The sequence below is a fragment of the Amphiura filiformis genome, chromosome 5 (genome assembly GCF_039555335.1).
Source record: "Amphiura filiformis chromosome 5, Afil_fr2py, whole genome shotgun sequence".
NCBI classification, from domain to species: Eukaryota; Metazoa; Echinodermata; class Ophiuroidea; order Amphilepidida; family Amphiuridae; genus Amphiura; species Amphiura filiformis.
The window spans coordinates 7,558,512-7,585,262 of record NC_092632.1 but is presented as its reverse complement, the minus strand read 5'-3'; the positions used below and the strand labels follow the sequence as shown (position 1 = coordinate 7,585,262).

Below are 26,751 nucleotides of genomic sequence, written 5' to 3'. Positions count from 1 at the left end.
TAGCCTTGCATACTGGGCCTTTTGTACAGGTTTTGCATCAAAATACAATGTAATTACTGTAACAGTCTTGTTATGTAATTTTTTAAAACTTTTCAGTTATTCCTTCATGTAATTTGACACAAAATTAGGATTTGGGTTAGGATGAGGGTTACAATTAGGGGTAGGCTTACAGTTAGGGTTAGCTTACACAAAATAATTACATGAAGGATCAACCAACATTTACTACTTGAAGGGAAAAACAATAGTTAAAAAATAAGCTTGAAGTTTATTACTTTTCTCAGTGAAATTTTTGACTCTGAGCTACATTTTACTATACAACTGTAACCTGATACTAGTATACCTGATTACCAGTCTCAGACTAACATTTGATAATACGCAATTAATAATAATAAAACAGATAAAAATACCAAAAGGTGCCATGGTCACCTTAAGGAAACCATGATAGAAATATAATAATCTGATGGCATATATAAATTACATGAGTGCTTCATACTATATGTGTGATATATACACAAACAATACATCTGGTTACACAAGTACAAAATATATACATATATTATGTAAAGTACTAAAAGTATGAAATATATATAATTATTTTGTACATTAAATAAGAAATTTATGCTTATTTCAGCAGTACGGTAGTATTAAGTTGAATAATATGATAAAATTTCAAAATGTACATACTGTTAACTGGTACATCATGATAGTAGTAGTAGGACTGGTACGGACCACTCTCTCTATTGTTATGAATAGTATTTTAGTGAGTTAATGTGAACACCATTTCTACTAATAAAATAATGGATATTTGCTCTGAAATTTGTCTATGTCCCCTGGCATAAAATATTTAATCATTTTCCAAATTATGTCAAATTTCAGTAGATGGATATTACACTGACATAAATATACAATTATTTTTATTGTAAATGCACTGCATAAAATGTTAACTACATTCTTACTTGCTTACTTGAATGTACTTCTGTTTACAGACCTTGAAATTTACAAAATTGTATAACACTGTTTAATCAAGATCAATGTTCTGATAAAAATCAAATTTGCATCACCCATATTTGGATACCTGAGAATCTCAACTTCATTTTTATATATAAGGGAACAAACCAAATGTTTGATGATGTCCTATTAACGAAAGTGCTTTTATTATATTTTCCCACTAACATACGTTTGAAATGTTGACAATTCCAACCCGAAAGATCAACTTTGACCAATGTTTTAACTAGTTTTTACATATGAATACCTGAGTGGAAGAAGGGCCCAACTCCAAGTTTTTACAAAAATGAGTTAGACCCAGCATTTTATTGCCAGCAGACTGTTCTTCCTTGTGTGTGAAAGATGAGCCAAAATTCACTCTCTAAATAGTCTTCCACGTAAACTTAATCATGGTTTTCATGGAAGAAAGGCCCAACTCCATGGAGTTGTGCCCTTCTTCCACAAATATTGGATTAAAGAGGAATTTTGTTCATCCATGAAATCTGCTTTTCACTACAATAAACTTTCTTGTTAACATATTACATGCTTCTACTTGTGCAATTAATGGATAATTACCTAATTTCTGTAGCTATTTATAACACATCTGCTTACGGAACTGGCACTTGCAAGTATATTAGTGGAAGAAGGGCCCAACTCCAGCTCAGTATTAAGACCTGTACCGTTGCCATGGAAACATCATATATAATTTCGAATGTATGTAATATTGTATGTTCATGTATTAAAGGTCCCCTGAAGATGAAGACATTCTGTCTATAAAACTTTTCCAAATATCAAGTTTTTCTTAATATCTCAAAAACAGTTTTGATGGAGTTGGGCCCTTCTTCCACTCAGGTATTCATATGTAATCAGACTTTTTTAGCCCCTACCCCCAATGAAAGGACTTTGTTTTATAGGAGTCATCGAACAATTGGTTGTTCCCTTAGTCGTACTGTTATGATCCGATGATGTAACACTGTGTAAAAATAACAGTTGTGGATCTTAAATCAATGTTCCACACAAAATCAAATTCCGATCAAAATCAATGCTCTGATCAAAAGTAATTCATATTCACATCCCTGTGAATCTCTGTTTCATTTTGATACATTATTCATACTGTTGACATTCAATTCAATAGCTTCAATACATGATGATCATCAAAATATGCGATGGGATCAAGCAGAATGAGTCATAATATTATGATAACTTGGCCAGCTTACTACTCATTATGTCCATCTATGAACTTCTTGACAACATCATGCATCGCACCTGTTCATGGTCCTTAAATGCTCCTCAAGCTCATCAACAGGTTTATTCATATTCTCAAAGTATTTCAAAACCTCTAGAGTAGGATTCACTTTCGTCTCAATCTCCAGCATCTTGTCTCCTAATCCCAGCTTGGTTGCCAGCATCCTCCAATCATTTCCTTTTTGGTCGATGCGAATCCAGCAAAAGAAACAGCTTTCGTTTGAGTGAATACGGCAGTGCGTTCTCGTCTTCCTCTTCATCAGACGCGTCCAGCTGTCTACTCATGATTGGTACGGAATGTTGATGAGGGTTGTTACGGTCTAAGCCACTACTTCGTCTTCTATCTGCCACTGATGTATGTTCAGATTGGGACCTAGTAAGTGGTTCTGAAAGCCCACCGATAGCTACTGCTGGCAGCGCTGGAGCTATGTACTCTGGTGGTGCAGGCTGACAAGGAATAAAGGAATACTCACTCTGTAAGAAATTAATGCAAAATGGCCGCAACATTACAAATGAATTCTAACCTTTAATTCCCTATATAATTATAAACAACAACTGGGTTTATCCTTTGTGTAAAACTGCACAGAATTAGCTGAGCACAGAAACCTTCTATTGAAGGATTATAAACTTCATTCTGATAGGCTGCATGCTTAATTCCTCAATGGAGTTTTTTAGTAGACTAGTTAAACTCATGAATATCTTGTACCAAGAATGCACAAATAATTGGCAATTATACTAGTGAATTGACTTCAAGGAATTTTCATGCCCTTTATCAATTTAAATGAATGTCACTGTGTACCATCCCTTTCTGCTAAAAGAAAAACGTTTTTGAACCTTAATAGAGTGACTGATGTTCTCACTCATAATCACACACATAATGTAATACTGTAGTATACAAATATAGACTGCTCATGAGGGAGATGGTGAGAACTGTTTCGTGAGGTGATCTTGAGACCACGGGTGTACTATTACACAAGACCATTAGGTAGAGAGGGAAGAGTATACCCATGGTCTTAAGATCACCAATGGGAAATAGTGCTCACCATCTCAGGAATAAAGACCTGCTTGTATTTATTTCATACACCTCATACATATTATATTTCATATTGTAATACAACCGAGCAACACTAAGAAGTATGTGTATTTATTTATAACATCTGGCTGAAGCCAGGCAAAACCCAATAGTGCTCCGAGGCTACTAAATTAAAGGGTTGCCAACCGAACAGGACATGACGGGGATATGGGAAGAGGTCAGATTTTAGAAGCATGGGGAAACATGAAGTGTGTGCTTTAGCGCTTGACGACATGCAGTATCCTAATGAGCTATTGATGTGGATTAGTGGGTTCAGGGGTACTATCACCCCTGCGATTGTTTACTTTTGTTTGTTTTTGCTATGAAAACAGGAAATGGTATAACAAAATGTCATGTGACTGCATTGTAACCAATCAGGTGACAGAAATATATAGGCCTACATATGTATGGGATGTAATTCGATATGTATTGTCAGCTCTATGTACTTACATTGCTATCCGTCTTGAGAATCAGTTCAATTGGTAGTTTTTCTCTAGGATTATTTTCTTGCCAGACTTTGAGTGCACAATATCCTTCTAAGGCAGTCTGCATCAGCTCCAGATTTTGTACTGCAAGATGCTTATCCCACAGATCTTCTGTGGACACTTGCTGTAAGGTACGTGAAAATGGGGATTTAATTGTACAGATACATTGAGACATAAAATAATGTTTATTACAGTTTCAAGAAGAATAAATCATGGAAAGTATTTCTGAGCAAAGGAAATCACAGATAATCTATACAAAAATTTCACGTCGGTCTCAATAATGTTGCCCTATTCTTGGAGATGATCCAGTGTCATGAGGGAAAGCAGTGAAGTTCTCTTACACTGAACTTAGCAATTTGTGGGAATTCCTACCTCTCATAGGTGCTCCAATTTCCAGAAACTAAACATCAACTTTTCTCCTCTGTAGATTGCTAGCACCGAATTCAATTACAGTCTTAAGGGTGATTACATGTTAAATTGAGGCTGTTGTTGATGAGTGGGGACAAAAATTGAAGTGTTTGTGTTGCAACATTTTCTACAACATTTTCCTTAAATGAAGGAACATTTTGCATATCAACATTTTGTTTTCCGTTAAACAGTTCTGCATCAAATATATACATATGACACTTAAAACTGTTATGTTTTATGTTGTCAAGTGTGGCATATTTGTCAAAAACAAATTACAACTTCAATTTTGCTCATCCACCTCATATGGTACTTGTGTGATACAATTGGATGTTTTAGAGAAATCATAACAAAGATTTATAAGCTACGCTTACATAATGAGGGATTGGTACAAGATGGCACTATCTGCATGCAATAGCTGCCAGGTGTCATATTTTAGACACAATGTGTACAATATAGAATAAAAAAATAGTCAAATGTGTACATGGCAGCTATTGCAGATAGGACCGGCCATCTTATAACTGTGATCCTGAGAATACCTACCACTGTATCTGAGCTGCCGACATAGCTCTGTAATCCATGAAGATCAGCAACAGACATCATGATACCATCCTCTTTATTTGCCAAGAAGAACTTGTTGGATATATCACACAATTCACTCTCATACATCTGCTCACGTTGTTTGATCTCCTAAATTATATTTAGAAAATACAATATATAAATTTAATATAAGTTGGATTAAACATATTGCTATGAATTCTGTAGAGAGACGAATAACAGTTTACTATAAACCGTCCCTATCTGACATGTGAACTGTTGCAAGCGATTCGCTGAGCGCAATATGCAATCAAACTTTTGCATTGTTTTATTCTGTCTACAGAGAGTGATGTTGCTGATATACTTAGGTGCTATTCGCCAATATGCTGTGATCACACCGATATGAAAGTTGTTTTTAAGCTATCAGAATTTCAAAATGCTAGCGTTTATATTGTGAAGTTAATGACAGCTCAAGAATAATGTGAATAGTTTGCTAAATCCCATCAGATCAAAGTATTCAGTTATGTTCACGTCAATTGGTATTTTATGTTTGGTTAATTTTACTTTAATTACTCACTGCTTACCTTCTAACACAAATTGTATGGTTTTTAAAGCACAAGTTACAGGACATGAATAGTATAGGTAGTCACATATAAGTGTTAGGGTTAGGATGAGACTGGGAATTGAAGGAGCAGTATGGCTACTTCTACTTCTATGCATATTCTCATCAAAAGCCTGTTCAGCAACTGGATGAGGGATTAGGGCTAGTGTTAGGATTGGGGTTAGTGTAGCTTAAGTGTTAGAATTAGGGTTAAAACCAGTGTTCGAAATAAGCCCCATCACAGAGTTGCCCCACAACTTTCAAAATGAGGTGCAAAAGTGCACCCAATTTGAACACTGGTTAAAACATTATGCATGCAGTCAGCATTCTATAGTTACTTCCTATTTTGAAGAGAGATGATAAGAATCTCACATACCTGCAAGGCATCGTCAGACCCATTGTCATTGATGAAGTACACCCTTGCATTTAAGCTTCCCTCACACCCTGATGAAGTATATGTCACACATCTAATAGTCTTGCCAACAACATCATCCTTACGGACCTTGACAGCAAACACTCCCACATCTTTGGTTTGGATTATGACAGAGCGCTCCTTGATATGCCATGAAATGTTGGGATCATTTTCTCCAATCTTTTCCCATGTTACCATCTGCCTCTGACCTGTAATTGACATTGGGAGTGAAAAAAGCTTCTTGGTCATTTTTAATTCATAATAATTCATGGACCTTCTTGCAGAAGATTAATTTAACTTTTCATGTATTTATCATACTTATGCCTCACAAATTATTTGTTTGCTTGCCCTCGCCTGCCCGACCCTAATCTTGGAAATCTCGAGAAAAGTTTTCGCTATACTAAATCAATCTTTGAAAATTCCAGACATTTTTTTCCCCGGAATTTTTGACATCCTAACAAGTTTCTTCACACTTTTAAATTGTTTGTTTAAAAAAATATGAATGAAGTGATATTGTAGAGAAATATCCAAATCACATCCATAAGGATTTTTTATTAAGCTAAATTAAGCTTTATGCAAACATATTGTTTTGGTTCTAAAATTATAAAAAAATTGTGAGCCTTAATAATTTTTTTTATGCAACTATGGTACATCAATTACTAGGAAAAAGATATGAAATTCAAACTAAACACATAGCACTTACAGTAAGCAGTACCGGGATGTTTATTTTAGTTGACCACACATGGCAGTGAGCTATTCCAGTTGAAATCCATACACCCCCTATGGAAAACATGACCTTAATCTCCCACACAGGGAGTGTGGATTTTAATGGAGTCACCCATTCAGGTAACCCCATTTGAAATTCACACTCCCTGCGTGGAAGATAAAGGACATGTCTTCCATAGGGGGTGTATGGAATTCAACTGAAATAGCCCAATTGAAACTATATTCAATGACATAACTATGTTTTTATTGGAAAGAAACCAGAAGTGAGAATCTAAATGTCAATATTTGATCAACTGAAATAGCAATTAAAAATATAAATTCAAGCTAAATGTAAACTTGGAAAGATTCTGTATATGCATTTTGTTTACATTTAATGATCTAAATAATCAAACAAACATGAATACCACATTCGCTTTAACAACAATATTACACAACATACCCATTCACAGAGCCACATTCTCTGTATTCTAGTTTATAGATTAGTGAATATTGGTGTCATTTACTTTGAAAATTTGTAATGTTTGATTCTTTAATTTCTACATTTTGAAGAACCGTGTATGACCTGTTTGCACATTGGGCACTTCAGTAAATCACCTGAAGGGGAGCTAACTATGAATAATTGTCATGTTATGAAGTCAAAGAATACCACTTTATATACACTACTCCTACACAATATCTGTACCTATAATATCAGGCATATTAACTGGTCAAAATATTTGTATGACTCAATAATGGAAAATGCTGGATATTCGGTCACAAATACCTGGACAAATTAAATTCATATATTTTCCAATGACTATTGTACTTACTATTCACATGTCATCTACTGAATATATGTATGTCTCATAATTGGATATTAATTGCCATGTATAGAATGTAATTGAAACATAAATAAACAATTAAAAATATTTAGCAAATTGTTCCTCCTTTAATTCATTGTTAAAAATCACAAGACAATAACCATTGGCCAGGACACAAAGAACAAAACTAAACGATGATAAATTGTTTAATTTAGGGTCAGTTCTGACAATATGTAACCTATATTGGTCAACTGGAAATCCCCTTGGAGGATATGAGTGCAGGAAATTATTCACACGTAGGTCTAATGGCAGTATCCGACTACTGAGTTTTATATGATGTTGAATAGGAAGACCAACACCATAATAAATACTTAGAATTGGAAGAATATGTGACTGCTACAATTATTAAAGATTGTGATTTTTCCAATTATGTTGTGGTAATTTCGGTTAAAGTGTGAGAATGCCAAGTCTAGGTGTCAAGAAGAAATGTATAACTAATTACCAAATTATTTATAAAATGTTTCAAGTTCTCTTCATGTCTTTAGGCTAGACTGCTTGATGCTGTGGCCATAATAGGAGTCAACTGTGCAGTTATTACACCATACCTACAGACCATAACATTACTATAAATAGCCAATACAAATGAATATCTAATGACAAATATGGACAATAGCAGATCTTTGAACAGGTTCATCAGAATTTCATAGAATCATTAAAAACAATTCTAGTAAATAATCCAAATTTACTATTTTTATAATAGTGATGTTTCACATCCTATCTGGATGCTTTCTAAAACTGAACTGCATCTGCTGGTTTTGGTCTAGACTGTTGTCATTTCCTGATGTCGCTCTCCGGTCCAGTTTGCCATAAAGATGACTAAGTTGATAGGCCCCTTTTTCTGCATTCATCATGACCAAAATCAGTTGCCAATTGCCAGATCATTTTGTGAAAGTATCCTGATATGATGAGAAACATCACTACTAATACTATTAAAAAATTGAATGCTCACAACTGCTAACGAGTGAACAGGGTTCAATCCCTGCCCAGTCCTGAATTTTTCGCTCTCTCAATTTATTATAATCATGTCAGTTTCCACAAGCCTTCATAAAGCAATTTACTTAAGTTTTGATTTTTTAAGAACTTTTGTCAAGGGGCCAAAACAAACTGACAAAATATAGAAAAAAGAGGACCAGATTATATTGAGTTAAAATCTGACAAAAATGCAAAACTATTGTGTATTAACCATAATCTCATATACTGTTGTGAAGAATCTCACCATGGTTGGATGGAATTCTCACTGGTTTTTATCAATGATGATCTTATGCCACACACCCATTATGATTACACTTGCACCTCTACTCACCTGGAACATTTCTCATGCACCACAACTTTGGTTTACACTGACTGATATCCTTCAGCACAGCACAATGCTGAATCTCTATACTCATAGGCTTCTTCAGATTCACAGCATTTGGAAAACTTGTACAGCTGACCACTGGACAGAGAAGGGTATAATCTTCGCTCTCCTGGTAGACTAGGAAGAGCACTCCATATCATGCTAAAAGACAATGTGGTTTTCTCACAGACACTCTGCGGTGGCATACGAACATGCAAAGATAACTCCTTGGAGAGACCACCCATTTTGGTAAACGAGTTCACAAGAACAACCTTTTCACCGATGAAATCAAGGTAAGTATCTTCATCATCAAGCCTTCCATCTTCAGATATCTGCCCATCTTCATCATCATCTGAACTGATTGGAGAATGCCCTCTATCATCTTTCTGAGCTTGTTGATACGAACGCAGATCTTCAATTGTTATATAGCCACTTTCTGTTATTACAGAATCCACTGTTGAATAGTCACCCTCTGTTACTGGAGCATCCTTTTCTTGTTCTTCAGTCTCTTCACCACTGCTGCTGATTTCCTTTGGGATAAACACTGTGTGGCGGTGTTGATGGTGAGGGCTGCGACTTCGTGCATTCTTAAAGCGTAGTTGGTTGGGGTTACTCTGCAAATGATCTTGGTGAGTTTGAATAGAGTCTTTGGCTTTAAGAAATGGTCTTGGAGGAACAGTTGGACTACGTTCTAGACCCTCGGCAGGTGGATCATGTGGGATGGCTGGTAGAGGAAGAGTCATTGAGCTAACAATAGGGGAAGATTCACCTGATCCTGTTGGGCTACTACTGTATATATTTGAAGAAACACTACTATCTGGTGTGTGAGATTTACTCTTTCCTGGTCTGCGAATGGTACAAGATTCTGTGAACAATAGTGGTATAAACAAAGAAATTTGTATACAAAAAACCTCAACTGAATAATTATTTGTTTCTTTTCAATTCTGTACAGTACTTCATCAGATAATGTCTCAGAAGTAGATCACGCCAGATGCTGGGTATCGCTTTTAGGAAAGGAGATTTTAAATGACCATATAAGACAACATAAAAATGAAGAAATAAAATGGCACAAACCAAAATCAAAATGCACATAGAACTCTGATAATCTGATATACACTTTAGGTGTACACTATTTTATTCGAAGTCTCTTGTTTTCTTGTTCATTTAGAAGTATTTTACAGATCAGGCACACTTTCTTCTACTTTTTATTATTTTTTTATTAAAATATGTACACACCATCCTCTTTGTTCCCAGCCAGATATAAGCATACTCTATGTATGGCTTTAATCCAAGACTGTCTCTGGTAATCTTGTTCTGCAATCAAGTGGTATGTCCTATTGGGTGTTTTGAGGTAGAAATGCCATCCATCATCGCCCCGACTCTGGATCAGGGAGAAGCCTTCTTTGTGTGATCCTAACTTGATGGATGAGATTGGGTTAGCATCCTAACACACACATGAAAAAAATGATCATTAACATTCATGAATACAAAATGCTATATAGGGGTTAACAGTAACTTATCATAAAGTTACAAGTACAGAGCATTTGTGACACAATGTGGGTGGGCTAAAGGCAGCAAATTTGAAATCGAGATAAAGGCAAAAATATGGATTAAAATAATATTAAAAAATACATAATAAAATACACATCACAAAACTTCAGCACTAGAAAAACCAAGTATGCCAGACTTCTATGGTGTTTTGAGTAAGGAAGAAACTCAATTTTCATAAATGCCTCCTTTGGCCCGGCCCCCATGGAGAAGATTGTGTCACATTAGAAAGTTTATGATGGATTTCAACATGGGATTCAAGCTTTAATGGTTACTGATAAGCACAGTGTTTGGAAACTACCTTCAAAGAAGTATTTGATTGACTTATGCTCATACATGTAGATGACAATCTATGGGTCATTTGTTGCAAGATTTCAAATATCTTCTAGAACAAGGCGGTTCTCGAACCACGAGTCTCGCCTGCTTTTGTGACCGCCTGCTTTTGCGATAACTGTTGGTAGAGAGGTAAATGAATTTGGCGGTTATCGGCTGGGCACGATTATCTGGCCGATGGTAACTGTACCCACCAAGTTTCATGCCCATGCAACAGTTTTTACTAATATGACCTCAGATGACCCTGGTGGCCCTGAAATGACCTTCTAAAATGTTGGCTCTAAATGTTGACTGTACCCCTCGTGCTAAGTTTCATGCCCATACGACAGTTTTTACTAATTTGACCTCAGATGGCCCCTGGTGGCCTCGAAATGACCTTCCAAAAATTTGGCTTTAAATGTTGACTGTACCCATCAAGTTTCATGCCCATACGAGTTTTTACTAATTTGTCCTCAGATGACCCCTGGTGACTCCGAAATTACCTTCCAAATATTTGGCTTTAAATGTTGACTGTACCCACCACGTTCCATGTCCATCCAACAGTTTTTACTAATTTGACCTCAGATGACCCCGAAATGACCTTCCAAAAATTTGGCTTGAAATGTTGACTGTACCCACCAAGTTTCATGTCCATATGACAGTTTTACTAATTTGACCTCAGATGACCCTGGTGACCCCAAAATGACCTTCCAAAATTTGGCTTCAAATGTTGACTGTACCCACCAAGTTTCATGTCCATACGACAGTTTTACTAATTTGACCTCAGATGACCCCTGGTGACCCCAAAATGACCTTCCAAAATTTGGCTTTAAATGATGACTGTACCCACCAAGTTTCATGCCCATACAAGTTTTTAATAACTTGACCTCAGATGATCCCTGAGTGACCTCGGATGACCCCGTAATGACCTTCCAAAAATTTGGCAAAACCAAAGAACTATTTCATCAAAGTAATAAATCAAAACAGAAAGATGCTTCCTTTACGAGTTATCACTCATTGAAAGTGCTACTTAGCTATACTTTACATGGAAAGCGACTATCTTAAAGTCGTCATATTTCCTTAATTACATGACCGATCAAGCTGTTATTGGGATATGTGATGCACAGTTGAAAATTAATTATTAAAAGATTTGGTGACCTCAGTTGACCTTTGACCTTGTATGTGACCTTTGACCTCACGAAATTGGAAAAAGTATGTTGCGCTGAAAAATCAAATTTGGCAATACCAAAGAACTATTTCATCAAATAAATCAAAACAGAAAGATGCTTCCTTTACGAGTTATCACTCATTGAAAGTGCTACTTTGCTATACTTTACAAAGAAAGCTACTATCTTAAAGTCATCATATTTCCTTCATTACATGACCGATCAAGCTGTTATTGGGATATGTGATGCACAGTTGAAAATTAATTATTAAAAGATTTGGTGACCTCAGTTGACCTTTGACCTTGTATGTGACCTTTGACCTCATGAAAATCTAATCAGGTCGAGTACCTCTGGCCACGCAACTCCCCACCAAGTTACGTCACTGTACCCCATACGGATCTCCAGATAATCTGTTCACAAGGTATTTTGCTTATTACGCATATATTATGCAAATTAGGTACTTAATTACCATATTTTACGCTCAAAATCTAATCAGGTCGAGAACCTCTGGCCCCGCTTACTCCTCACCAAGTTACGCCACTGTACCCCATACGGATCTCCAGATAAGCTGTTCACAAGGGTTTTTTGCTTGATACGCATCAAATACGCATAAATTATGCAAATTAGGTACTTAATTAGCATATTTTGCGCTGAAAATCTAATCAGGTCGAGAACATCTGGCCACGCTTACTCCCCACCAAGTTACGTCACTGTACCCCATACGGATCTCCAGATAAGCTGTTCACAAGGTTTTTTTGCTTGATACGCATCAAATACGCATAAATTATGCAAATTAGGTACTTAATTAGCATATTTTGCGCTGAAAATCTAATCCGTCGAGAACATCTGGCCACGCTTACTCCCCACCAAGTTACGTCACTGTACCCCATACGGATCTCCAGATAATCTGTTCACAAGGTATTTTGCTTATTACGCATAAATTATGCAAATTAGGTACTTAATTACCATATTTTTGCGCTCAAAATCTAATCAGGTTGACACCCTCTGGTCATGCTACCCCCTATAAGTTTCATCATCATAGCACTTTCGGTTCTCAAGATAACGCGTTCACAAGCTTTTTCCGAACACGCACACACCCCCATACGCACACCCCCACACACCCCCACCCCCACGGACACACACACACCATAGTGATTACTAAGTCTCTCCCTGAACATTCAGGCGAGACAAAAAGGTAGTTTTAAACCAATCTATTAAACAGTTTTGTTTGTTCTTACCAGTTGCTTTTTGAAGTACATGAGCTTTTCATTGTCCAAAATAAACCATCTCTGCAGCATGCGTCCTCTGCCAGAAGCTCCCGTTTTCATGAGGTAACCTTCCTTGACAATTTCAGCATTTAGTTTCCTCAGTATCTAGGATAAATGCACAAGTAATTTTGTAATCAATCAAACAGAATATTCAGCAAACTTTGAGTAGGATGAAGGTGGAATTGATGTGAAACAATGAGGTTTGGATTTACACCATACAGAATACAGATTGGGTGTTTTGGTAAGAGGTTTGATGCAAAAAAACAGGTTGTCAATGGGTGAGAAGCTCAGACAAACTGGGTTATTATGTGAGATACTACAGACAATTTCTTTATAGTACATATCTATTCAAGGTTTTCATCTCAATATTAGGTCTGCTAATATGTTGCAGGTTTGTGGGAACAAATTACATATAAAGTAAGACCATGTTTCACCTACCATCCTGTCATCATCATCAGGATTGTCTCTCTTGCTGTGGATGTACTTGAGGCATCTGATGGCTTGATACCATTCCACTAAGTCCTGTAAAAGATAATATTATTAAGAAATGCATAATTTGTTTGTTGTTGGTGTCCTCTTGGCAAGGCCACTGGTGACAGATAAAGGCATCATAAGTAGGTTTCTATCTGGAAGAATATCTTTCTACAGATTCACAATGAATTAATTATTCAGTGCAAATGATTGGTTGTAAGTGGGTAAAATAATATATTCTGATATGTTGATATGCTGATCTGACTCTGTTTTGATTTCTTTATATTTCATTTCCCCCACACTTCACAAACAAAGAAACAAACAAACAGACAATCTTTAACATGATTAAATTAATTAACATTCACACAAGTAAGCAATCAAAGTATTAAAAACAAACAAGAAGGTATTAAAATACAAAAACAAACAAACAAACAAACAAACAAACTGACCTTTGGTGCTTCTGCATAGATGTATATGATCCTGACATTTGTTTCATTTTTGTTTGCTTCTGGATACATGAGTTGTAAGCCATTAGGATGACCTATCTTGTCTTCTGAAGCTGGTGAAATGACAAGATCAGACAGAGGGATCTCACCTCGCTTAGAGTTGGGGGTTGCCTACAACACAGTCAAATATGATGGGGAGAATACATTAGAAACATTAAAAACTTGAAGTATTTGGTAGGGGTATTTCATTGTGGGTGCCGGATGAAATGTCTACATTGATGGTAAAGGAATGTTTCCCAAAACAGATTTTTAAATTGATAATTTAAATTGTCGGCAAACCTCATATGTACGTTCTGTGGTGTTTTGGTAAAATTTCTTGAGTCCTTCTTTGGACATTATTATGATGCTCTATAACCCTAACTTCATCAGGGTGGTTTGGTTGAGGTGTCCTACATGCCACCCCACCCCCACTCCACCCATACACATACATGAATAGATGCACCCAGGATGTTGGGTTTTGTCAGATTCAAACAAGAGAAGCATTTAGGGTTGCTATACCTACATGTGAATCAATATAGTACTTCAATGCACCACTGCCCTCTGTGTCCAGCACAAACCAACGCCGCTGAAAGATGCGGTCATCCCTCCCTCTCTTCCACAAGTAGCCTTTCTTATGTCCTTTCAGATATTTAGGTTGTCTTTCTGGCCCACCATCTACAAAGTCTTGTCGGACATATTTGGAAATAATCCATTGTTCCCGAAAGGTTCTGAAATGTAGGTAAAATAAAAAATGATTGCACTTGTTTCTGGATGAGCCTTTAATTACGTACCTTCTTTTTTTATATTTATCCTTAAAAAACACAGATCTACAAATTGACTAAGGGACACCCAGTTTAATATCCTGGGGCAAACCAGTAGCAGCACCGGGACTTTGTTTCTAAAATCTGAAATGTTTGCCTAAAATTTTGGCATTTTGTGCCCCCCTCCCCACTTAACCCATATACAGCAAAAAAAAACCAAAAATTTTTCGAAAACATTATTTCCTATCATATCAGGAAGTATATGCCTAAGTATCAGTATATCATAGTTTGTCATACATGGTGGATCCAGGTTTTGAAAGGGGACACACTCATGAAAAACTTTCTGGTGCATAAAATTTGAGGACAAATTGGCCATTCTGGTGGAGCCTGAGGAGTTTTCCAATTTTAGTCAAAATTGCCTAATTTTGTATGTCTTTTAGCCCATTTTTGTCCAATTTTCCCCCTTAAAGTTGCCCTCCCCCCTCCCTCTGAAAAAAGTCCTGGCAAAGCCCCTGGCAAAGCCCCATGTCGTTTTGTTATCAAAATGTTCTGGGCTTTTTTGGGGCAAGGTATAAATAAATTATAACACTATGTATACTCTCAGCCTCAATCATCTGGCTGGAAAGGTTCAAATTGTGTTTAATTTAGTCTGGTCAACTAGAAAACTCACTTTTTGGCTAGATTGTTGTGGTCTGTCCCTATCATTTTGCTTTTTAAACGTTCATACTCCCGATTCTAGAATAATACAGCACTAATTGTTTTTGATAAAAAAGTATCATCCTGCTTTACCAAATAATTTACACACCCCAATTCTAATAGTTGGAATTGCTAATTGGAAATTAATTTTGAAAAAATAACCAAATTTCAGCAAACCCAAATTTCACATTTTGTTTGCAAATTTTTTAAAAACTTTTCATGAAATTGTGTCAATTTGACCAAAAATCTGGGTCTCAGGCATAAAATTGGATCAAATTTTCTTGGAGAAATTGTGCAATGGACCTACTTCATGAATCTCAGAGGCACTTGTGTAAGACCCGTGCTAATCACATTGCAGTAGTTTTTTAAACAGACAGGTAGGGGGAGGGGGCTTCCCTCTACAGTCAGATAGTCCATTATTGCAGCCCACAATTAAACTGCTAATTAGAAATAGAAATAGGCATTTGTAAAGTGTCATTTATCTTGATATCTAATCCAATATAACAGATAGATATGTTAGATTTTGTCCCCCCCAGCTCTGCCTCTACACCTCCCCCTCCCGGGTCCCTGCGCGTTATTTACGAGGACCACTGACAAATTTAATGGGGCATCACTATTCCAAAATACATGCAAATCTACCCCTAAACGGTGGCACATATGCCCATATACCATCAAACAGAGAAACCTCCCCTCACCAGGTCAACAAATACACACATTGTTACGCCATTCATAATTTATGGACCATAAACTTACAAATAATATTTTGATGGCTATTCTTTATTAAAAGTACAAGTATCAAAAGTATCTTTAAAAAGTACAATACGTACACTGCACAATTACATGATCAGGAAATAAATTTAAAATAAAATATCAAAGTTGAACAAGTTCATGTACAAATGTTATATGTTATATAGTGTCTAAAGTTTGCAGCCTGCCTGGGTATTTATAGCAATTAACAAAGATAACATGATAAGTGATCATTGCAGTATATCAACAGGTCCTGCATGCAGTGCCTTGAGGCCTAACATGCCTTATTTACAGCACTGATTAGGCAAACGCTCTTTTTTACCACCAAAATTAGCTTGAAAATCTGCTACGTATGCCACACGTGTCATACTCCTGCTTATTTTGAGAAAGGTGCATTGTTACAGAACAGAGTATAAAGTATCCTATTCTAAAGTCTTGCCCACAATATTTTATAAAGTTACACTCTTTATCCGATATTGAAATATAAATTCACTTTAATATGAAATGATAATGTAAAATGATAATTCTCCCAACAAAGCACTGAAAAAAAGATGCGAAAAATGGAAAGATGCTCTTAGCGCCGATATTTTTGTTTTGCGAAAAATTGGGAAATTTGTTTTAGTCTTATTACAGGCAATATCAAAAGCTTACAGCAAAAGGTACAAATCCTGGGTAACAAACAAATTTTATGTAATATTTGTAATAATAGGTATTTTAAAAAGTAACAATTTGGAATTTAATTAAACTTGACCCGTCCTGCCACATTTTTTGAGACACCCATTGTTTGAATAATTTGCTAATTTGAATATAGTTGTATAGACCTAGTCACCTTGATATTAATATTTGTCATTTTGGACTCACCCTTTATATTTAACTAAAAAAATACCATTGTAAATGCACAGATTGACACTATTGTCTAGAATCCTAACAGAAACTAGACAGTTCTATTCAACTCTTGTATGGTTGGATAGAAGTGGTTCAGTTCACACTATGGATTCAGTATTTTTTCAATGCTACTAGCTGAACCGAAAAAAGTGACCCAAAACTAATTAATGTATGTCCCTGGCTGAAAAATATACAAAACACACTTAGCATCTGCAGATTTCATATCACCAAATAATGTCTCTTGAATCTGTCTGATCTGCAGTGTTTTTATATTGTGAATACTGTGAAAAATCAATATTGAAAACCAAACAAATTGGGCAAATTTTGGCAAAAATTGGGCAAAAAAATAAATGTGTGCCATGTATTAAATGTAGCCAGGCTTGAAATTGAATCTAATCACCTGCCAAGATTGCATTGAGAAAGATTCTGGGTTTTTATTCAGATTTTTAATGTATTCCTCCAGTCGCCTGCTGCGTGGACTGATAAATCACAAGTGGTGCTATTCTGAAAATGGGGTGAACAAAGTTTATAGTCTCTGCAGTCCAGTAGCTCGAAGATTCAATGGTCACCATGTCCAATATATATTATTTGATAAAACTGAGCCACTTCGCAAGGTTGGTAGACCCATTCGATTGAGTAGAGCCCATAGTACAGGCATACATTTATTTCCACAATGAATCTCAAATAAAGGTTAAATAGAGTATGATCCAAATGCCAATATTGAAAGGTCACATGACCATTTGTAATGTAAGAGAGCAATATTATTAATAAGTGATAATTTAAGCAATCCAAACTATTGAAATTATTTAAATTTTAAGCTCTACAAATTTGATATGATTTATATTTTTTCCAAATCAGGTCACAAATCATACATTTGAATAATAAATCTCTGTATGCAACTTACCTATCAAAACACCTGGTAGGTTTCCTGTAGGCTTTTGGTAGATTCTTTTCATATCGTTCTCTGGCTTCATTGTTATTTGTAGCTAATAATTTCTACAATTTAAAGATTAAGATAAAGACTAATTTTAAAACAAAATAAAAAATTGAACACATATGTGTGGTACATTTACCAGACAAGAAAATATCTAATGCATCCATGAGCAAGCTGAGTAAGAGAACAAACCAAAGTTTGATGACGTCCTATAAACAAATGTCCTTTTGTTAGGAGGCTGTCCCTGCCCTCCCTCCCTCCCTCCCTGAAACATATGTGTGAAATATTGAAAATTCTAATCTAAAGTATCAATTTTGACCAATATTTCTACTATAGTTTTTAACAAACATACTAAAGACATTCTGACCACTCCCCTAATGAAAGGACATTAAGACATCGTCAAACTTTTGGTTTGTTCCCTAAGGATGCTCCTGGAAGGATGCAAGCCAGTGGATGGTGGATGAGTGGGCATAAGGTGATAGATTGGTGGGTGGGTCAGAGTTAATCGTCATCTGTGGGCAGGTTGTTTGGGTGGTAGGAGGGTGCATGGGTTGGTCGGTGGATTGGAGGGAAGGAGGGAGGGGAAGAGGAAGGAAGGGAGGGACACGGTGGTGAGGGAGTGATATAGAGCGACTTTTTTGGACTAATGGGCCTTCATACTATCGACCCGTAACCATAGTGAGTGATAATAAGTGGCTGTGTAATTAATAATGAGCCCCTCTCGGTCTGCCAAACATCACTTTCCCCCCACTCTTGACTGTCAAAAAATCTTTGCCCTCTCCCCCTTCCTTTGCACATGCCATATCTTTGGGATCCCAATTTGCAAACCTTGAATGGCCTAACTAAATATTGTTGAGCATAGCAAGCAGGAAAATTTGTATATATTATAAAAAGCATATGTTTCTGTACTGTTATGTCTTTTTTGAGCATTTTATTCAAAAGGGACCAAATGAATCATGCCAAAACTTGCTTGCCCCCCCCAGCTTGCCAAAAATTGCGCCCCCTTTTAGCTGATCCAATTAATCTTACCCCCTCCCAATTATGCCCTCCCCAGGCTCATAATTATTGCACAGCCCCTAAAGCATGAAAGGGGTGAGCATCAAAGCCATTAATTAATTTCAGATCAATCTTATTTTCTAAGGTAGAATTCACATGCAGTTACCGTTACTTACATTTAAACTTCCTTCATCCCAATCTTGGCATAGCACTGATTTGAAAGTTGCTTTAGTTAGAGATTGGTGTATTGACATACAATCTTCACACACTACAATGCCTAGTTCCTCTGAGGCCCATACAGGATCTGTAACAAGTGTGTAACATACCAAAAATAATTTAAAATTGTTTTTTTCATTTCATCTTGCGCCCCTATGTACCATTTTCTGAACTTTAGTTCAGATTTTTTGTTGAATTATTAACAAATTGTACATTTGATAAGGTTTACCTGATGTTATTCAGGAAGTGCACCCTCTAAGTGTTTAGCTAAGATGGATAGATAGATTTTATTTGGCAAATTCAACACAATATACAAATTACAATACGCCAGAACATAATACATATATAAAAATTGCAATAAAATACACCACACACCATAAAAGAACATACAATGCCAAGGTAAGGATAGCCCAAGAAAGCACTAAAAAGGGCTTATTTTCATTGGGATCCTTTATAGAATCAAACATTAATTACATTAAAAATCCTGCACTTTTGGTGAGACAACTGCATATATTTAAATCTTTTAAAAGTACATTTTTAAATTCTAAAACACAATATTCCGAACACAACATTGATCATAATTTGCATATAAAATATCATTTTAAAAGGAACATAGAATTTAGCTGGAAAATGTCATTAAAGGGACATTCTCCTATTTTTTTCACAATTGATAATATTTCTGACACATTTTAGGATGAGCTAAAAACTATCACAGCAATATCAATGAGTGTAATCCAAGAACTGCAAATCATGGCATATTGTCCAAAAGCTAACTTCACATCATGATGCAAAACCAAATTTGGTGTCATATCTAAATGTTTACAGCTTATTTCCCAATCATTTAGTATGAGTAGCAGTCAATAAGTTTATAGATTTTACTTTATCACATGTGGCAATGAATTATTGGTCTCATTTAAAGCTGCTTCCTTCACATCATTACTATTTACTAACCCAGTACTGAGTGCTCTATTTATTGCAAAAATAGTAGATTCTTACATCACTGTAGTGCAGAGTAAGGTTTCCTCCTTAAATTCACAGAACTACCAGAAGACGGTGAACATATTATGACCCCGGGATTATGACTCATTTATGGTGCTCATTTATGACTTTTATCATCTTCAACTATGACTTTTACACTCAACTATGACTTCTGCACTCAATTATGACTTTTACAGATTTCTTTTTGTTGAAATCTGGTGCTCCTATAAATTCACAGGAGGGATTTACATCAACCAACCAACCAACCAACCAACCAACCATAGCTAATAATAGGGTCATTGTTCCTGATGAAGGTGAAAAATGAAAATGAAATTGATCAATTTACAGTTTCTGTGAATGGTAATGAAATCCTCTTGCTATTCAACAGTATGTAGCAAAATGAGCATCCTTGAAAGGTCTGGACCCTGGGCTTCAAGGAAGAACAGATTCATGATTAATTGTGTTTTCAACTGATTAAGTGTCTCAGGTTACAGAAGAAATTTTAAAAAAAGAAAAGAAAAAGGCATCAATAATGAATAAAGAACCAAATAAGAAAGATAGCCACAATAATTCCATTAACATTTTGGTACATCCCACAGGTTCCATAGTCTTAAGGGGGTACTACACCCTGGTCAATTTTGTGCTTATTTTTGCATTTTTCTCAAAAATTATAGCGCATTGGTGACAAGTAATATATATATTATAGGGGCAAGGACTACAACTACTGCACTGGAAATGTTATTTCACCACCGACAACAGTTGTGGAGTTACAGTCAAAAATGAGGGAAAACCAATATTTGATCAATAAATCCAATAACTAATTGCCTTGAGTTGCTGAATTTTCAGTGCAGTAGTTGTAGTCCTTGCCCCTATAATATACATATCTTACTTGTCACCAATGCACTATAATTTTTAAGAAAAATGCAAAAATAGGCACAACATTTGTCAGGGGTGTTTGGGCCTATTTTTGTATTTTTCTCAAAAATTATAGCGCATTGGTGACAAGTAAGGTATATTATAGGGGCAAGGACTATCAACTACTGCACTGGAAATTTTATTTCAGCACAGACAACTGTTGTGGAGTTACAGTCAAAAATGAGGGAAAACCAATATTTGATCAATAAATCAATAACTACCAGTACTTGCCTTGAGTTGCTGAATTTTCAGTGCAGTAGTTGTAGTCTTTGCCCCTATATTAATATACATATCTTACCTGTCACCAATGCGCTATAATTTTTTAGAAAAATGCAAAAATAGGCACAAAATTGGCCAGGGGTGTATAAGTACCACCTTAATGCAAAAAAAAAAAAAAAATTGAACCAATTGATGCAGAATCAGCCTCTATACCCAATCTTAAAATGCAGAGATAAGTTTCATCCATAAATGGCTAATGTGATAGGACTACATAAATCACTGCCACTGGAAAATGAGTCAATCCAGTGGAAGCACCTGGATCTTCCAAAATCCCATGTCTTATTGGAGATTCAAAGGCAGTCTTGATGGATTTTGGCATATCAATCATACATTGGCAAAATTGAGGCAAAAACCATCAAGTGAACAAGGTTGGTGGCAGGAGTGGGACTGTTTATACTACCCCTATTCTCAGTTCATCAAGCTGCCATTCACAACAGAGGTGTCATGTAACTCAAGCAACCATCTTGTGGACCAGGGGTCCATTTCACTAAACTTGTATTTAACGAAGCTTCGTAAGTCTCAAAATCGTTTTCCATTTCACTAAACTTACTTATGAATGTTACCCTTCATATTATGAAGTAATAGGGATTTCAGGCAGTACAGGCACCCTACGTAAAGTTATTGGGTCACATGATAATTTTGTGAATGGTTACTTGAGTTATGAAGGGTTAAAAGTTTAGTGAAATGGACCCCTGATGACCCAGCCTTTAAAGTTCTTAGTCTTTCAATCAAGTAGGCCCTATCTTGTTTGACAAATTAATATTGACTGCCCCCGTCCCCCGCGTGACTGGCCCAAGTATATAAATATTTATTTTAAAAACACAATCACACACTTTTTTGACATATTCTGGGTTTTGTGGAAACGAGTCACATAAATGTATAACTTCAAGTTTAATATATAAATAGTATAGACTAGTATACCCAATGCGTAGGCTAACTCAGCTGTGATTTACCTGGGAATCCACATCGTTCACAGTCGCAGTCTTGGCAGTCTACACACCGGTCATTTCCCGGTAGCTCTTGCAACTTCTGTCCGCAAAGAGTCATGTCTATTTAATTTTTAATAATACACTGTCCTGCAGATTCTTCTTCTTCGTCAGTTTTGATCTGACTACCGCATACCTATCATAATTTTCAAGTGAATGATACAGATTCCATCACCGTCCTTCCCAAGAACACGGAAGTACATTGAGTCACTGATCAGACACGAAAATAAAAAGAGGGGAAATCCCAAATCCACACGTCCAAAAGTTCATTCATGGGCATTTCGATACCAAATAAATTGTATTGTAGAGCTGGGCAAAATACGTAAAACAAACTGATGGCGATGTTTAACTTTTCTAAAAGGGCACTCTCCGCACTCTGCAAGAATTTCAAGGAGTTTTGCTGCACCCCCGGCTGGACAATGGAGTCCAAGGGGTGGGGGTACTGACAAATGACCATGCGGGTATGCCGCCGGCATAGGCTTAGGATTGAGCCGGAGGGGGGCCAGGGGCTTGAGTGGCTCAGCCCCTCAATAATTTTGGTGCCTGGAATACCTTTCAGCGCCCCCCCCCCGTAATCCCAGGTGAAGTTAATTTTTTTGGATAAAATAGAGGGAAAATGGGTCTTTGTGACCTATATTTTGCAAAATGTTCTGACTGTGAGGGGAATCCCTCGCGCACCCCGGTGTGGCCCACAACTTTGTACCCCCCCCAAATGTTGAACATCTTCCTAAGCCAATATGCTAGGCTCCCCCGGCCGGAAATATCCTTTTTTTTTGACATCACATAGGCCAACAGTGGTGTAGCGTCATACTCAGGGGCACCATGGGGGGGGCACATGCCTCTACTGAATCTTAAGGAATGATCCGACACATGAAGTGAGCCAGTGAAAGACCTTTAAAACTCTCATTACTGGTTTATTTTACATTTTATAATAAGTTTTAAAAAATTTACCATTTTCAAGGGATCGGAAAACAACGATTGCACTTTTTTTTTGTGGGCCATGAGAGCACATCAGACATATCGAATTGCATTCTGAATACGAAGAATGTCCTTCTTATATCAAATAATTTGGACTTTTTGAAATTAGCGATATAATCATGATAATACACATTTTATGACAAATTATTAAAAATTTATATATTTTTTATTTTTCATATTTAACATTCCTCGAAATAAAATTTATAAATCTAATGATATGTAGGCCTACTTAATAATAGCTGAGGAAAAGCCGACGGTCATTTGAAATTTTTGACCTTTCGTATTATAAGATAGGCCCTACACATTTTCCCCCCAAAAGACCTACATTTTTTTGATCTTTTTGAAGAAAAAAATGTATATCTTTAATGTCAAAGCCACTGACATCACACAACACCGTGAGATGTCAATTTTAAATGGTTTCTAGATCATGTGGCCCATGCGTCCAGGCCTACTTGGCCTTCAGGCCCTGCACCCCTAATCTTATACTTCCATTGCATGTGTTCCAGCATAATTGGCGATGATGATGTCCCGGAGATGATGTTTTATTGCAGGGTCTGTTGGTGGTGATGATTTGGGTGAAAATAGTATAGAAAAATATATCGGTTAATATCATCATGATCATGTTCGATCCAAGTTTTTTTTTTTTCATTTATCGACTGGAAGACCTGAAGAAGTTCATGAAGTTTGTCAAAGTTCTGCCAATCTTGCCTTTGCGCCAGAATCCACCGTGATTTGAACCATTAGATGATCTTCTGTTCTTCCTTTCCAGAAACTGAATAACCGCTTCATCAAATACGCTTTTGACCCCTTCTCTGGTGAGTGCTGAACACTCCACATAACCGTAAGCACCAACTTTTCTTGCCAATCTTCTTCCTTCTTCCAATGTCACAGGTTTCTTTTTGTTGGACCGCAGAGCTTCCAGACGGTGTCGGTCATTGCGAAGATCGGATTGAGTACCGACTAGAAGAAATGGTGCATTGGGGCAGTACTGACGTAATTCTGGTACCCACAATTCACGGACGTTTTCAAATGAGTCAGGAGAGGTGACAGAGAAGCAGACCAAAAACATATCGGTACCGGGATATGATAAAGGACGCAAACGGTCATAGTCTTCCTGTCCTGCGGTGTCGAATAAGTATAGCAATACTGTGTCCAAACCAACTGTCACATTCACTACAAAAAGGACAAGAAAAGGGAGAACCGCATTAAAAATAAACAATGATGAAGAATTACGTATTAAATGAAGTATAGTCATCGCGGTTCATATTCATGATGTTATAAAATGCACATTATGAAATGAGATCATTGTTAATAGGCCGTTCAACTTCTACTGCGCGGATAACAATATAATATAGTCCTTTATAAGAAAAGATACAAGACACAGACAAAATAAAATTTAATGAATGATGAAAATTATGAAAATTCAGTCGATTCCATCGAAAACGCGACAAAATTGCCACAGTCCCTCAATTGGATCTATGGTTACATGAACCTGTTTTAACTCTTGACTCTTTAAGATCCATTGGATTGAAAGATAGATTTTTTAAATTTTGAATCAACGAAGTTTTAGATACGTTCATGCATGTTACCCACGAATTCACGCTGATACGTGATATCCTTTGAAAATTATGTTACTAATACACAAGTTTCAATGCTCCGATAGACCATAATATGGATGAAGAATTTGAACACAAAATTGAATATAGCTTCTCATTTGTTCAAAGCAATTTGGGGTAATAATGAATATCTCATGCAGATTAATGCATTAATGAATGAATAGCCAGATTTATTTTTTATAGGCAAGATTGTGTCAGCTGTTCCGACTCTTTCTACATTTGCTATTTATTTAATAAAACTATCTTAAACAAAAACAAACACATATCTGAATTTGTTCAAAAGTTTGGGAAAAGTACTTTATAAATGAAGGGTATATAAGAGTCTTTACCTCAGAGAAGCAGGATAATGTCATATGTTGAATGGTTTCATGGGGTGACATTATAATGAAATTAAGGAATTCCCAATACGATTGAGATTAAGTTTTCCCTATCATATCTATAATGTTGGCTCTACTCGCACGCAATAATTTTTTTATCAGATTACAAAAATAACAAGCTACCTGAAACCTAATGGTTGATCATTATGGCAATGGAAATTGACCATATTCAATATGCAAAACAAAAACTTTACATCAGTATAATTATATAATCAGTTCATATAAAGCAATATCCATCAAACCGTGCTTGATAATGATCTAAAACATTGTCCAAATATATTTAACATGTTTGAGTGGGGATTCGTGGGTTAAGTACCGTAACATATTCGAGGGTAACGCATTTATCTTGGTGTATAAATTATCATTAAAATAGCAAATCATTTATGGGTTATTTTCGTATAGATTGGTAGCTATTGGTGGGTAACCACAAAGTTAGCTAGCCGTCCTAACGTAAAATTATGAGTCTTAGCTCAATTAGGTGTATAAACTGTAAGTATTGTAAAACCCAGAATATGCCCATGGCTTAAATATATGATATTTAAAATTAACAATATACATATTTCTATGCATTCTTGGGCAATAATTTTTGGATCAATCTTTGGGATTCGTGGGTACCATCAGATTAAACCATAACGTCCCCAAACAGGCACTGCCCATAACAAATATGCGCTAAGCATATTTTTAAAGCTGGATTCGTGGGTAACGAATACGATTGTATTTGTGAGAAATATCAAATTGTAATTTTTGAGATTTAGTGGGTAAACATAATAACAAATTTTATGGATGTATCAACTATTCATTTGAACTGCAATTTATGACTATCAGTTTTATAATAGTTTGATAATGATCAAATGTTACATTTTTTAGAACGATCATTAATTTGGATACGTTGATAACAAGAATTATGGGCTCCACCCACAAACTTCCATGGATTTTAAGCATTTTGCACATGAAGACTGGGGAGAGAACATGCAAATTGCAAAGATATTTCGAACGGTTATAATGATTTTAATTTGATTTAGACTAGCCTATTTGGATTAGTTGGTAACGTAAATAAGTCTTTTCTTACCGGAATATGTATCGAATACTGTTGGAATATGATCTGTTAAAAACCGATCTGTTGCATAGCTAAATAATAAACTGGTTTTGCCCACTGCTCCATCTCCAACTACTACAAGTTTACAGGTTACTGGGTTTATGCCTCGGAAGTTCATTGTTTCCGCTTTGCTCTAAAGCTGTTTTACTGTAAAATTATGCTTTCTGCACCTCGGACTTTGTTCTTTATATTATTATTTGGGCCATCTTTTCATTTAAATACTTCTTACAGGTCTGAAAATTTCGTCACAAGAGCATTTGCTTTTATACCGAAAACTTTTTTGGCTGTCATTGTAATCAATGCGAGTGGGCGTGGTGTGTCGAAGATCAGCGCTTATTTTACACGATGATGTCATTTTCGACCAATCATAGGCGTGTT

General features: G+C 36.1%; 2 protein-coding genes across 2 annotated transcripts; both read right to left on the bottom strand.

The window, feature by feature from the left end:
* Window positions 1-1,661: 1,661 nt before the first annotated feature.
* On the bottom strand, window positions 1,662-22,669 carry LOC140152555 (uncharacterized). The gene is given in 15 exon segments (XM_072174941.1): window positions 1,662-2,411; window positions 2,413-2,703; window positions 3,752-3,910; window positions 4,735-4,881; window positions 5,706-5,950; window positions 8,631-8,793; window positions 8,795-9,528; window positions 9,900-10,107; window positions 12,928-13,062; window positions 13,396-13,479; window positions 13,878-14,045; window positions 14,437-14,641; window positions 17,907-17,998; window positions 19,109-19,236; window positions 22,274-22,669. Coding segments are annotated over 15 exon segments (3,027 nt in total). The 5' UTR covers window positions 22,368-22,669; the 3' UTR covers window positions 1,662-2,237.
* Window positions 22,670-23,200: 531 nt separating this feature from the next.
* On the bottom strand, window positions 23,201-26,724 carry LOC140152553 (cdc42 homolog). The gene is made up of 2 exons (XM_072174940.1): window positions 26,347-26,724; window positions 23,201-24,457 (listed from the first exon to the last, which is right to left on the bottom strand). Exons 1-2 carry the CDS (start codon window positions 26,489-26,491, stop codon window positions 23,934-23,936), a joined length of 669 nt encoding a protein of 222 aa, XP_072031041.1. The 5' UTR covers window positions 26,492-26,724; the 3' UTR covers window positions 23,201-23,933.
* Between the last annotated feature and the right edge of the window lie 27 nt (window positions 26,725-26,751).